Raw genomic sequence first — 13,410 nt, forward strand, 5'->3', positions numbered from 1 at the left:
AGTGTGGTCATCACAGCTGTCTAAGCTGATCAAACAGCACCTGCATATGTAAGGTTAAAGCATGTTACACTCACTAGGCTTGCATTTCTTGGAATTCAGCTCATTAGCTACTTACCGGTTCTTTTCTAGTTCGTTGTGCGTAGACCTGGAAGATAAACAAAAATTTGGATTAGCCACCTTTGATCTCTCGGCACCAAAGTTCAATCGCTGCAAGCTGTACACATCCCCAGCGGCATATCACAGTGCAAAGCCAACCAACTACATACATTAAAATCTATAGCTATAACCTCAGCCTCCCTGCTGACAAGAGACTCCTCCCCTCCTAAGTCTGTATTTACCTGCTACATGCAAAGCTGGTACTCTTACTGGTGCTACAGAAAATGTTCCCCAGAGACTCAAACACACCCAAAATACCAAAGAGAAGCAATGATTAGACCAGGGGACCAGCGTCAACCATTTCCAGACTACTTCTGGCTCTGCCACCAACTCAGTACAGGACTACAGTTATGTTTCTTTCTGCTTTAGTTTCTCCATCCACCCTGTAAAAATACTGGTATCATCTGCTAACACAGGAGCTCATGGAGTATTAATTTATGCACATCAAATACATGGGAACCGTCCAGCAGAATTGGCTCTGTAAGGACAACCTCTGGAGCCCTTCAGCGGTCACATGCTAGATTTAGCAAACTTAGTAGAACTCCAGATATGGCCAGCATTTGGGCACGTAATGGGATAGCCAGTACTGCCATGTTTGCAAACATCAGCGGCGCTGACTAGCACTTTTAGGATGCCTGGAAACCCCTCAAGGATTGAAACAGCACTGCCACAGCACTAGCTTGCAGCGAAGCAAGTGACCCATAAAGTGGCACTGTGACCACTTGACAAAGGAGGGGGCTTTGTCTTTATACCTGCCCGCCACGCCAAGCACGCTGCCAGCACTCCCTAATTTAGAGCTCGCAGCTTGAAAAGAGACCAACTAGAAACAAAAGGGAAACAGGCAAATTCATTCTCCTTGTCTCTGTGATGACAGCACGAGTGGCAAAAAAAGCTTAAATCCTTTCAGGATTTCTAATCTAACAATGTTATTAGTAACCCAGGTAAGGCTGTTAAGGATTATTTAAAAAGGATAGCCATTTATCCAACATTTCTCTTTAGAGAAGGTCACCTTAAAATAAGAGTAAAAGGAGCCCAAGAGCTTAATAAAAAGGATCTATTTTCTGTAATTTGGCATCACATTTCTTCCGGAGCTCTGAGAAGATTATCCTCTATCCCCCATCTGGAGAATCCCACAGAGAATTCTACAATTAGGGAACTGAATGGAGGATGTGCTCCAAGGGAAACCCTGTCATAATTAAATGCTTCTCCAAAAAAGGGAGGAGGACTGCTTAACAGGTGTTAGAACCTCATTGAAGAGGACGAATAAACCGTGAACGTCTGTGAAAAACAAGGTAAATGAGTCTTAGCTAGCCATGGCTGAGAGCTGCGGGTGGCCAGAGGAAAAACAAAACTTTACCGTAGGTCTGTGCAAGGTACCCTGCGCAGCAGGATATGGAATACCCTAAAGGCAAGGCACACTATAGCCAAACTCGTAAAGTGGAGGAAACTCACAAAGCAAATCCTTCCCTCCCAAAAAGAGAGGATCCCTAAAGTCTGGTTCCCAGGAATCAGAGATACGAACATAATATTTAGTCCAGAAAATCTCCCAAATCAAACCCACATCCCCCATGGAGTCTAAATCAGTAAAATCCATTTGTCCAGGCAACTTGGATGCAAATTAACCTACCAGGGCTGAGCTGACGCCCTTTAAAACCACTGTCCGTATGTTCTTTGGAACATGCTTATTGTTCTTATTTACTGTATGTTCCTGCAGGAGACTTTGCACTCTTTTTGGCTATGACATTAGCAGTTATAAAGCCAGAGATATGCAATGGCTTGAATTCCTATATTATATCGAGCCAATTATCAAGGCCAGCACTGAAAGAACAAAGTTTGGCCCACTGCTGTGAACAAAATTAAAATAGCAGGTTTTCCCTACTCCTCTCACACAGAAGACTCTTTATTACCTATCTGCCTTCTGATGAACAAGACAACTGAGAGGGGTCACAGGCTTTTCACCAAGTCAGGAAATTTATGCTATGACTTTTAACCATATCGGTGGCAAGGGAAAAAAAAACAAATCCCAACTCCCCCCCAACACGTTCCCATTGAAGCTGAATGCAAAGAAAAGAATCTCAGCAATGCTGAATGAATCCTATGGGGATGTTACTTCTCTTACCTGCCTATGCTTTGCTTAGTCTTACTAGGGACATTTGGAAAAGTTCTAATTTTTCCTTTCATCTAAATTTAGGAAAAAAACCCAGCACCCCACTACCACCATTCACTAACTCTTACTTTCTGTGCCAGTTTCCTTTTGTTTGGACAACGGATACAGAAAAAAACACCTCTCTCTTCTGTTCATAATTCATTTCATTTTCTGTAGCTCCTGATCTAGAGATTAATTTTCTCTCCACGTCTTCGAGCTGCACATGTTACTAAGATTTATTTGGAGTTAAACAAGGACAGTGCTGTCAGTGAAGTGGAAAAAAAGTACAGGAACCTCTGTTGATACTACATTCAGAAAAAAAATCTTTTAAATAGGTACAGAAACAAATGTAACTGGACCTCTTTAACCAAGCTGGTCTTACCATCAGCTGAGAACCTAGAGAGTATCACCAGACTGACATCAAAGCTCCATCCTTGTATGCCATCACCAGCTTTTTGATGGGTACAGAATGAACACTACAGCTGTAAGCTATTGCAGCACTCGGGGAATGTTTCAGGGTTACTTGTAACACTCTGTGTTTACAACAGCAAGGAACTGGTGCATTCAGTGTGATGTGCTTTCCTGCTGTTGATAGTCAGTCACAGCCTGTGCCACCCAGTGAAATAAGGACACCATGTTGAGCATGGACCACAAACCAGAGGAGCTCACTTCCCCCCTGTCAGGCGGACAGGGCAAGCAGGACCTTGCCCCCACCCACAAAGCTGAAACCACAGCCATGCAGGTACAGACATGTTCAGAGAGAAAAACAAAAGCCCAAGCACATGTACCAGCACTGCTCAAAACCTCGGCTGCAATTTAAAAGTAGCTCAAGCACAAACCGTCTGCAGGGTTCTCATTTAAAAGTCAGGTTTCTATAGCAGTCAGTTCTTTAACAATAAATTTAAAACATCCAAACCAATAACTACCCCTAAAACCTGAAGGAATATTATATAAGGAGGAGGATCCTGCTGACTACATTTTGAAAACAGCTTGGGAAAAGATGAAGAAAGAGTTTTAGAAGCTTAATATAAAGGAGCCAAGCAAACAACAGAAAACAGCAGAGCAGTCCCCATCACGATTTTAAACAACAAAAAGCTGGAAGAGGAGAAACTGAAGTTTATCCCTCTTTACCCCAGATACCTGAAACTGCATACAAAATAGGAAAAAACAGGGAAGCAGCAACTGTCAGTCATTCTAATTTAAGGTCAGATGCAACAACCTTTTTGGGCCGGTTACTGTGATTCTGCCTGCAACCTTGCTATCCAACACTGTATCAAGGTGTTGCTGAAACATTAAGCTACACTGAATTCCCCCAGTGAAGGCGACATTGTAAATAATTTATTACTTGATGCCATTTTCTTTATTTAAATAAAATTCCTCCTACCATAGTAGCAGCAGCCAAACTTTCCCTGAGCACAGGTAAGCCAACAAAACAAACTGCATCAGGGAGGAACAAGCTCTAAAGAGCACCGAATTCATTTGTCATTGGGTTTTTTACTGTAATTAAAATCACAAAGCTGCCACATGACATTAAACACAGCTGACCTTTCTGGTTTACACATTTAATATTGATAAATAGCCCAACAAATGCATTTGCAGCATATCTGCATTTTGGTTTGACTTCTTAGCGAGGTAACTATTTTCTGCTGGGAAAACACAGCAATCAAGAGTCCCTGTCCTATGCAACACACAGGTGGCATTTAGACCCAATGACCCTGTCATCTCCTTGTACCTGGTCACCCTCCTGTCTGTATCTGGCACCAGCTCCTGACTCCAGAGAAGCCCAGGTCTCCAAGAGCTCCATCTCCATCACAACAGAGATACTGGTGGCTCAAGAGATGCTGGTGGCCATAAGTACTGCCAGGTAAAGGGGCGGGGAGAATAAAAATGACCTGTTCCAATACATGTCCTTAATGCCAACACAGAGCCAGTACTTCTCCTCCAAATTCACTCACCCCACTCTGCTTTAGCAAGAGATTAATCAAGAAAGAAATATTCCATCAGGTTGTGCAAACTAAGGCACAGTTACCTGAATCATGTTTACCAAAACAGCAAGAACATCCATCCACAGACCAGGCCAACCGCTTTCTGTCTTACTTCACTCAGGTTCAGCCACCTCTGCTGCTTATGCACAATCACACCACATACAATCTCATTCTTCTTCATTTTACAGACCTTTCCCACCTTCTGGCTCTGTTGACACCCATTCACTTGACCACCAAATTCCCCTGCAGGAAATGCGTTCTTCCATTCCCCAAGACAAGATCAACCACCCTTCTGGAACCAGTGAACTACATTACTGCTTTCTCTTTTATGCAAGTTCTTCCTCAGAAATGACTCCTATTGGAAACAGCCAAATGACAAAACAAAACAAACAAAAAGGAAGGGGGATCAACAACTTTTTTCAATTTTAAATCCACCTGTGTCCACAAAACAACTTACTGGCTGAAGAACCCCAGTGTTTTGCTAGGGTTTCAAGTAGTAGTGGATCAACACTGTAAGTAGTCTATGAAACCAACTGCACAAGCCATAGTCTGGGAAGCCTACAGAGAAGCTCCACCAGTAGCAGCGGGTGAGGTTTTCAGCCCAATGGCAAGACAAACAATAGCTGCCCAAGAGTCAAATCTCCCTGCCCAGATGGAGATGCTCAAGGGCTGAGTTTCTAAGGGAGTTGTGAACCCACCTCACCTCTGGGAGCCCTAGGAGCCTGGCTCTCGGAGGGCTGCACAGGAGCCTCAGGAACACAGCAGCTTATGGTACTCAATGCTGCCAAGAGCTCCTACAGTAAGGAGCAGGATGCAGCTAAACAGGAGATGGCATAGCTGAGCCAAAGTCCTTCTGCTGCCGTCCTTATACCCTTTGCAAGTACCAGCCTCAAGTCCAACAAAAACCTCACCTCAGCCTTGCATATCAGCAAATCTAACAAAACATTTCCTTCCAAGCAATAGTAGAGACAAAAGTTATCTTAGCCATTACTACCCCATGATCCCCCTGCGCTGTCTGGCCTTGAGGTCCAAAATAAATGCTTCTCCATGAGGAGCTGAAGTGAGGAGACAGAACAGACTGTTTCACCTTCTCATTGACGTCAATGGAGATGCACCAGATTAACCTGGCCCCAAACTCTGGCTAGTTTTTCTGTCACTCTTAGATGGACATGGTATCAGATTCCTCCCAAGGCTCTGATCAAAGCTGTTTTCCCAGGATCAAGCCAGACCCTTTCCAAAGTTCACATTCTCCGTCTCCAGCAGAGAAGGGGACGCAGCCGTACTGGCATCTGTTCGTGTTTATTCATCTTTGGAAAAGGAGAAATGGCCCCAGAGTCTGTTTTCAGCTCAACAAGTGGAAAAGGGCTCCTTCGTGCGGTTCACAACTGCAGAAAGTCACCTACCCCTGGGTTCCTACACAGTATCCTGAACGCCTCCTGCAACACTCAGTCAAAAACAACTTTAAAAAGGTACACTGCACACATCCCTTGAAGAACTAATGTCTTCCAAGCCACCTACAGTATTTACACAGCCCCTCTCAGTTTGGTACCTGCTCCTCAAAATCATTATTTGTTTGCAACACTTCAGAAATAAACTTTTCCCTAAGACTTCTTGTGCAGGGGGGGCAAAACCAACACACAGAAAAGCTAAATGATTTTCCCAAGGTCACACAAGAAGCCTGTGGCAGAGCAGGATACTCAACTTGGGTTCCCTGAACTCCAGATAAGGCTTGCACCATTTGGTTGCCGTTCTCAGGCATCCCAGAGGGACATCTAACAAGGACATTTGTGCCATCTGATTCTTGGGTCAAAGACAAAAAAAATGACATCATCATTGTAAGCTGCAAGTGGGAAAGTGGGAAAAAAACCCAACCAACCAACAACAACCCAAACCTAGACCAGCCCTCACGTCTCGCCCACCGGATGCCAAGTGAGCCAACCCTACTCTCAGACACCACTGTACGAGGTGCCAGAGAAGAATCTAAAATGGGAGCCAAGAGCAAAGTAATATTAGTTTAGCAATAAAACTCATCCAATAGACACATCAAGCATAACTCTCAGGTGGGGAGGGAACTGCAGCTGCAGTCCCAAACAAAGCATGCTGTTCTGTTGCTGCATGTTCTGCTTTTTCAGCACAAGGGAGGAAAGAGCAGGAAGACAGCTCTTCCCTGCTGAGCACCATGAGTCTCTTATAGTCCCAGAGCTGAGCTCCCCAAAACCAGAGCAACACCCCGATAAGTAGCACAAGGTGGCACTTTGCAGGGGAAGGGTTTTCCAAGCCAGGCCACACAACAGCAAGAACGTTTTGCATTCACTGCTGAAAACCGGGGCCAGCAAATAAGTTCGCAGCTGGCTTCCCTCCCCACTGTACAGGCTGGGAGCAAGTGTGCTGGTGTGGGCCTTCTCCAGTACCACCTGAGACCCTATGTGCAGAGGCTGGTCCTAGCCCCAAGTGCTAAGAGAAAACTGTCCCATTTCTTACACTCCCTCACACAGGGCCCTGCATGGCGAAGAGGAACCGAGTTTGCTGAACAAGCAGCTATTCAATATTTTGTTTTCTCCTCATTGTTCAACGTGTGGCCTCAAGCCAAGCCCTGCTCTGAATACAGAACCGGTGGTTTCCTTACAGGCTTTTCGACAGGCTCACCGAGAGCAGCGGCTAGGCAGTTCACAAGCACGTTTATTGTCAAGCATCCACGCTTTCCAAATTGGAAGCTAAGGAACAAAGAAATCAGAGTTGCAGTTTCTCGTCCCTCCAGGTGCCTCTGTGAAGACCCCCAAGGGCCTGGTTTTCTGGGCCACTTTACATGTTCAAAGCACAACTCCTGCCGATGCCCCTTGCGGCTGTGCATCATCAGCACTTCCACAGCTCAGATCCCAGGCTCATACCTTGGAAAACCACAACATGAGGAATAGACTATTTGGGGGTCTCCTATGACAAGCTGGGCTGAAAGGGACTTGCTGAACGTACACAGGACTGCTGACAGGGGCCAGGGCCAGGAGTGAAGTGAGTTCTCCAATGTTCTATTCACTGCTCCATCCGTCTGCCTTCTAGCTTCTGTGACAAGTGAGCAAAGGTCCTACATAAACCACCTCCTTCCCTTCCCAGCCCACCGTTAACCACATCAGAAGGAGCTGGTGCACACAGATTAGACACAAAGGCTGACCCATGTTCATTTTGGGAGGTATCTTAGCCATTTCAGGAGAGAAACCCTAGCCCACCTCCCTTGGACATGCAGCAGTCAACATCTTCTATAATGATTTAGAACTTGGCCAAATTCAGACAGATTCTCACAGGTCAGGAAAAAGTATGTTCCTTGCCTTCACCAAGGCAAGATTCCTGTCTATGATCCATGATGCAAGGGAGTTTGAGCTTCTCATAGACAAATTAATGAGTTGATTTTTTTTTTAATACATTGACAAACCTATGCTTTTTAGGACCCGGTGAGGAGAAATGACAGGCGGCTTCACCATGGCACCTCCAAGCTCCCCCATGAACAGAGAAGAGCATGGCACAGAATGAGGACAGCAAAATACAGACACTTCCTCACACTGATGTCAGGTGCATGCTGTCCCCCAGGTCTCTCCCAAGTGCTACCTGGGAAGGACAACCTCCCTACATGATCATCATAAACAGATCATTCGAAGCAAAATGAATTATTTAAGTAGAATGAGGCACAGACTTCACCCATCCCCTGCTAACACCTTAATAACTCTGTTAACAGAATTTTCTCTGTTGAATATTCAAGTGTGTTACAGAGCAGGGTAAGGCCTGACACTGCAGAAAGCTCTATGCAGTCCCTGCCCTGCTGACTTCCAGCAGGCTCCATGAGTCTCACTGCATGATCAGGGACTCAGTCTCTTCCAAGGCCACAGTGGAACCGGTATCATAGTTGCTGGTACTATCACGGCAGAGAGATCGCAGTGATTCACAAAAAGAGAATAAAGACACAGGAGGCAATTTTCAAATCTACCTAGAAAACTTAGGATCCTAAGTCTCATCTTCTTTCAAACAGCCACAAGCTCCAAAACTCCAATTCTGCTTCCTGAAAACAGGATTAGAAAAGTGTGCGCATTATCCCAACGTACAGATGGTGCGAACCATATAATGTACAGATGGTAGGACCCATGTAGGTCATCTGACGTGCCCAGATCTTGCAGCCTTTCAGCAGCAGACTCAGGAAATGATCCAAGGGCCCAGCATGCCAGCCCTTAGCCCTATACCATGCTTCTTCCCACAAATAACATTACCCTTTCAAGGAAGATGGTCATATCTAGAAATAGCCTCAGCAATGTCATCTGCAGAGCAACAGTCTGTTTGGGGAACATGTACTTCTCTGCAACACGCATCTTCCAACCTAAAGAAACTGCCTTCAGATGCACTGGGGAAAATGAGCCTTTTTGAGTAAACGCCACCTGACTGAAACACACTTTGTTTGAAAAGAAACTGATGGCATTTGTATGGCTGTGGGCCAGGCCAGACTTTCTTCACTTTTATTTAGACTTGTTAGTTATCTCCCATGTTACAACTATATTGCTGCAATACTGTGCCTGGAGATGAAGGGAGGGGAAATATACTTGAAAACAGGAAAATACATTAACACTACTGTTAGCTACACATCGTATTAGGGAAACTGAGGCACAAAGATTTACACAGGCTGTAAGAAAATCAGGAAGAGAACCCAGATGTCCTGATGTCTGGGGTTGTATTCTGTCAACAAGGACATACTCATCTATCATTTGGGAGATCCATGAAAAAGGCAGGCTGAGAAAAATGGAAGAGCTCTGATTTCTTCTGTTCTTACAGTTCTGGCTCACAAGCAGCAGCAACTAACATGAAGGCAGCGAGATGGCTACCTCCCACTGCTCCCAGATGGCCAAGCTACTTCTGAAGCAGTTCATGAACTGCTGCAGTTTGTAGCCTAGCTGTTAAAGGCAAACCAGAACTGGTACCATGTTACCTTACCATATCTATACATTGCTTTATGGCTGCCCAAGCAACTGGGCAATGACAACTAAAGTAATAGTCTCAACAGCAATCCCAATGTCATCTGTCCCTTCCCACAACTTCTCCCTTCTTGATGGTGTAACAGATGGAAGGAGATAAATGAGAAGTGTTCAGAAAATAATTGACTTATTTATGCAGAGGAACTTTAATCAAAACTGAGACAAAAGAATAGCTCTCAGTCCACATGCCTGCTTGCCACAGAGCAAGCAGCAAAGTATAAACAAGTGATTAAGATAACTTTGGAAAACGTCTAGGCTACTTCAAACTGGATTCATAAAGCAACAAAACTGAAGTGACATCACTTTCATATCAGAGAATGGAAGTACAGTAGGGAACACAGAAATGAGAGATGGGAATATATCCAGCAGGATGGAAAAAGCAGGCCTGTTCCCTCTGAGCTGATCAACAAGGCAGTGTCTCATAGAGAAGAGATCCAGGCACAGGCCAGCCAAGTGCACAGCCCCAGAGACCCACAGCCTCTGATCAAGAGAGCCCAAAACAGTCAACAAAAACAAATCCTATCTTTGTTGGTTCAAAGGGAATAGGGAGTAGGAGCCAACACTCTCAAGAAGAGAGCAAACAGAAGCCAGTCTTTGAATTTGGGCAGAAGTTTGTCAGGAGGGATCAGGAGATGATCAACAGCAGGAACTCCAACAAGCAAGACAATTAACTCAGCAGCATGACATGGACTGGTCTGTTTGGGTCAGAAAGGGAAATGGATTTGAAAGCTCAACCAGGAGCGAGAAAGAAAAAAGTCAGTCTTACCTACACACAGGAGAGCAGATGGAAACAACGCTACAGGTGACAACCAATTCACTGTCAAGCAAAGGATCAGGTCAGGTTAAACAAAAGCATGAAAGAGAAATCCCTGCACGTGTTGTGGAGGAGGCATTACACAGAGAAGATACAAAAAGGGTACAAACATGGCAAGAGGGGAAAAAACCCAAAAGACATGGCAAACAAGGAACGCTACTTAAACCAGGGAATTGATTGTACACTGAATACAACAGGAAGAGAAAATGAAGGAATTCCAGGAACAGGTTTGGCCCAAATATCCTCCCTACCATCCCAGGGCACCAGATCTCTCTAGGAGCTGGGGCTAACAACCTTCACATTTCAAAAGACCCTAAGCACCAAAATCTGAAGTTTCTTGTCACTGCACCGGCACTGCTATCAGTGATGCGAATCAGCCCATGGCAGTTGCAGCACAGCTCTACCTGGGTAGAGTGCTGCAACATGAACAGCACGAGCCCTGACTAATAGTCCCACTGTTGCAAAACAGCATGCTCCCGTAGAGGCTTCCCCCAAATCTGGGAGGACAAAGGGATCATGAGCCTTCAGCCACAGAGAGTGACAATTCATGGCAGACAGATGCTGCAGCAGTCAATTATAGCTAAGTTGCAGATAACATCAACAACTGGGCCTGCTTCTAGTTTACACAAAGGCCTCTGCACAACTCGGACAGTCTAAAGAGACCACAAATTACATTTTACACCTACTGAAGGTATCGAAGTATAAATTCAGCCCAGAATCATGGGTTTCTGCATAGACTCCCTGCCACACAGATCTCCCTATGCATGGCTATATTACTAAAACACAAAGGAAAGCACAAACTTCAGCGCTGCAGGATCATCCCACTTGGAGGGCTGTAAAATAAACAGGGTGACAAAGGGGAACACAGCAGGTTCCCCCATGGAAACTGCTATATCAGCCCTAGCGCTTTTGGAGGTCTCATTCCTCACTAAGGAGTGGGGTTTATGCTTTTCATGCCATTTGCTGGGTTCACCCTCACTTTCTGTATTTTGCCTGGTAACCTGCCAGTTGTACTGCAAAGCCAAGCATCACTGAGGAGACACTGCATACAAAACCTCACCAACATGGGGTATTTTTTTCCCCCAAATTGTTGGCAGGATCTCAGCTTCTGATGTAGATCAGCAGAGACAAAGAAAGGCACAACTTAGTGCCAGCAGGTTCAGAAACTCCAGCATCACTATGACTTGCTTGTCTACACCTGCAGACTGCATTGGGGCAAATTACATCAAATGGGCAGATGGGATGGGCTGAGGCTAAACAGAGCTACCTCAGTACAGCCCTACCTGCCAACCTGCTCTGATCAACTGTACTCCAGTACAAACCTACAGAAGATAGTGGGATTTTAACAAAGGGTGATTCCGCCTCTCGTGCATGGACCAGCAATCCATTTTCCCAGTCTAACACTCAAACTGTCATTATGCTTTCTCAAAAAGAAGTCATGCTCACACTTAACCATAGTCAACACTGCTGGCCAGTCCCTCTCAACATCTCTAACAGAGAAGCAATCATTAACAGCTTAGCCTTGTACAGTTTCCCTTTCTTGAAAAATTAACTAGCATATTCATGTATACTCTCTGCTGGAAGGCAAGATCCCATCTCCAACCACTTCTAGACAAAATTTCAACAGCAGCATGAAGATTCCAGACAGTAATCACACTGTTTGTACATTATCAAAATGTGGCATAAATCAAAACATGGCACAGCAAATCTCATCCATTCTCTGTTTTACACATGTAGATTTGTACTATACCAACCAAAGCCAAGTCCTGAGCCATGAATAGAGTTCCCTGGCACTACAAGGCTTGAGACAGAAAGCAGTCTCTATCCCCAGCATGTTACACAAGGGCCAGATTTTAACCCACCTACACACAGAGAGTCAAAACGCAACTCCCACTAGCTGTGGAGTAAGGTGTGACCCAGTGAGAGTGCAAGTGGCAAAAAAAAAAAAAAGCCCCCAAACAAATAAACAAAGTATCATGCAGAAACAAATAACAACTGATAGAGGCTAGGAAGCAGCAAAGCTGTCAACAAAAAGCCTCAGAGACCAGCTCCCTGGGATGTGAGGAAAGGGGTAGGGGTTTCGTGCAGAAAAGTAGAACACCACAGGCTGACACAGCGATCTACTCTTTCACAAATCTCTTACACAAGATAGGCAAACCACTTAGCCCCCTGCACCTCCTCTCCCCCCAGTAAAAACAGAATTACAGCACTGTCCTAACTCCAGAGGCTGTAGGAAGAACTAAAATTGCCAGGTGCTCAGTCATCAGCGCAATGGGGGGGCAGTGAACTTCCTCTGACAGAAAAGATAGAATACATTTAGAACTATGCTTAAGCAAGTGTTCACCAGCCCCCCTACTCCTCCCCTGCACAGCGAGGTACAGCTGCACAGCACTGCTGTTCTGGTAAATCAGGCTTTCTTGTGCACCAGACAGCCAAGGTTGACTTGCAGCTACACATGCCACATCCTTTTAGCTTCTGCGCCTGTGTTCGTGAACCTATGGCACATGAAGCCATCACCTGAGACACATGAGGTACCTAATGCACACCTACCTGCCCCGCTAATTCTTGCTCAGGGACATTGTGAGCAAATTAAGCTTAAAGCCAAGAGTACCTGAGGGCTTCAATAATATAGCCCCCATCCCTACCCTCAAAAAACAGCTTTAAAGGTTCTGAGAGTGGAGGGCTACAGAGAAGATTCAGCACAAAACCAAGTGATGAGATTTAGAAGTGTGGGAAAAAAGTTTCAAATGGGGCAGAGGAGAGCACAACAAAGAGAAAATGAGGAGCTGCATCACTAGAATAGCCAGAAGGGCAAAGAAACCCAGACACCCAGATTTTCAAAACACCGTGTCCAAAATGCCTTACCATACCCATTACAGCTGCTGATTCCAAACTCTGCAGGCAACCTGCTGCCGGACTGTAGATGTCTGAAAAGCCCTTGGGAAGCAGCCTCAGACACAAGGGAGGATAACGGGAAGAGAGGAAAATGAAAGGAAAAGGAAACTGGACAGAGATCAAACCCTCCCCCGTGGAACTGAGCAACAGATTCTTTGAGTGCCCTTAACAACACGGGCCTCCCAGGAGAGCTGAGGGCTCCTAGCGCCGCTGGGAAGGTGCTTGGCATTTCCCCAGGATCAGACCAAAAAATAACAGGCTTTTCTACATGCCAGAGAGTCTAAATAAAAACAAAACACAAATGACAATCTAACATTGTAACGTAATTTCAGATTCCATTATAAATCTTAACTTCATTAAACTGATTGTATTATGGGAGAAAAAAAAAATCATTTAGCATCCCTACTG

General features: G+C 45.1%; 1 protein-coding gene across 1 annotated transcript in view; it reads right to left on the minus strand.

The window, feature by feature from the left end:
• The window catches only part of MXI1 (MAX interactor 1, dimerization protein), a 48,789-nt gene that overhangs the window by 29,981 nt on the left and 5,398 nt on the right, over positions 1-13,410 (minus strand). The window contains exon 3 of the mRNA XM_009326056.1: positions 116-145. Coding sequence (XP_009324331.1) covers positions 116-145 — 30 coding nt within the window. The remainder of the gene's footprint in view (positions 1-115; positions 146-13,410) is intronic.

Source organism: Pygoscelis adeliae, unplaced genomic scaffold (assembly GCF_000699105.1).
Source record: "Pygoscelis adeliae isolate BGI_AS28 unplaced genomic scaffold, ASM69910v1 Scaffold4, whole genome shotgun sequence".
Classification (NCBI taxonomy): Eukaryota; Metazoa; Chordata; class Aves; order Sphenisciformes; family Spheniscidae; genus Pygoscelis; species Pygoscelis adeliae.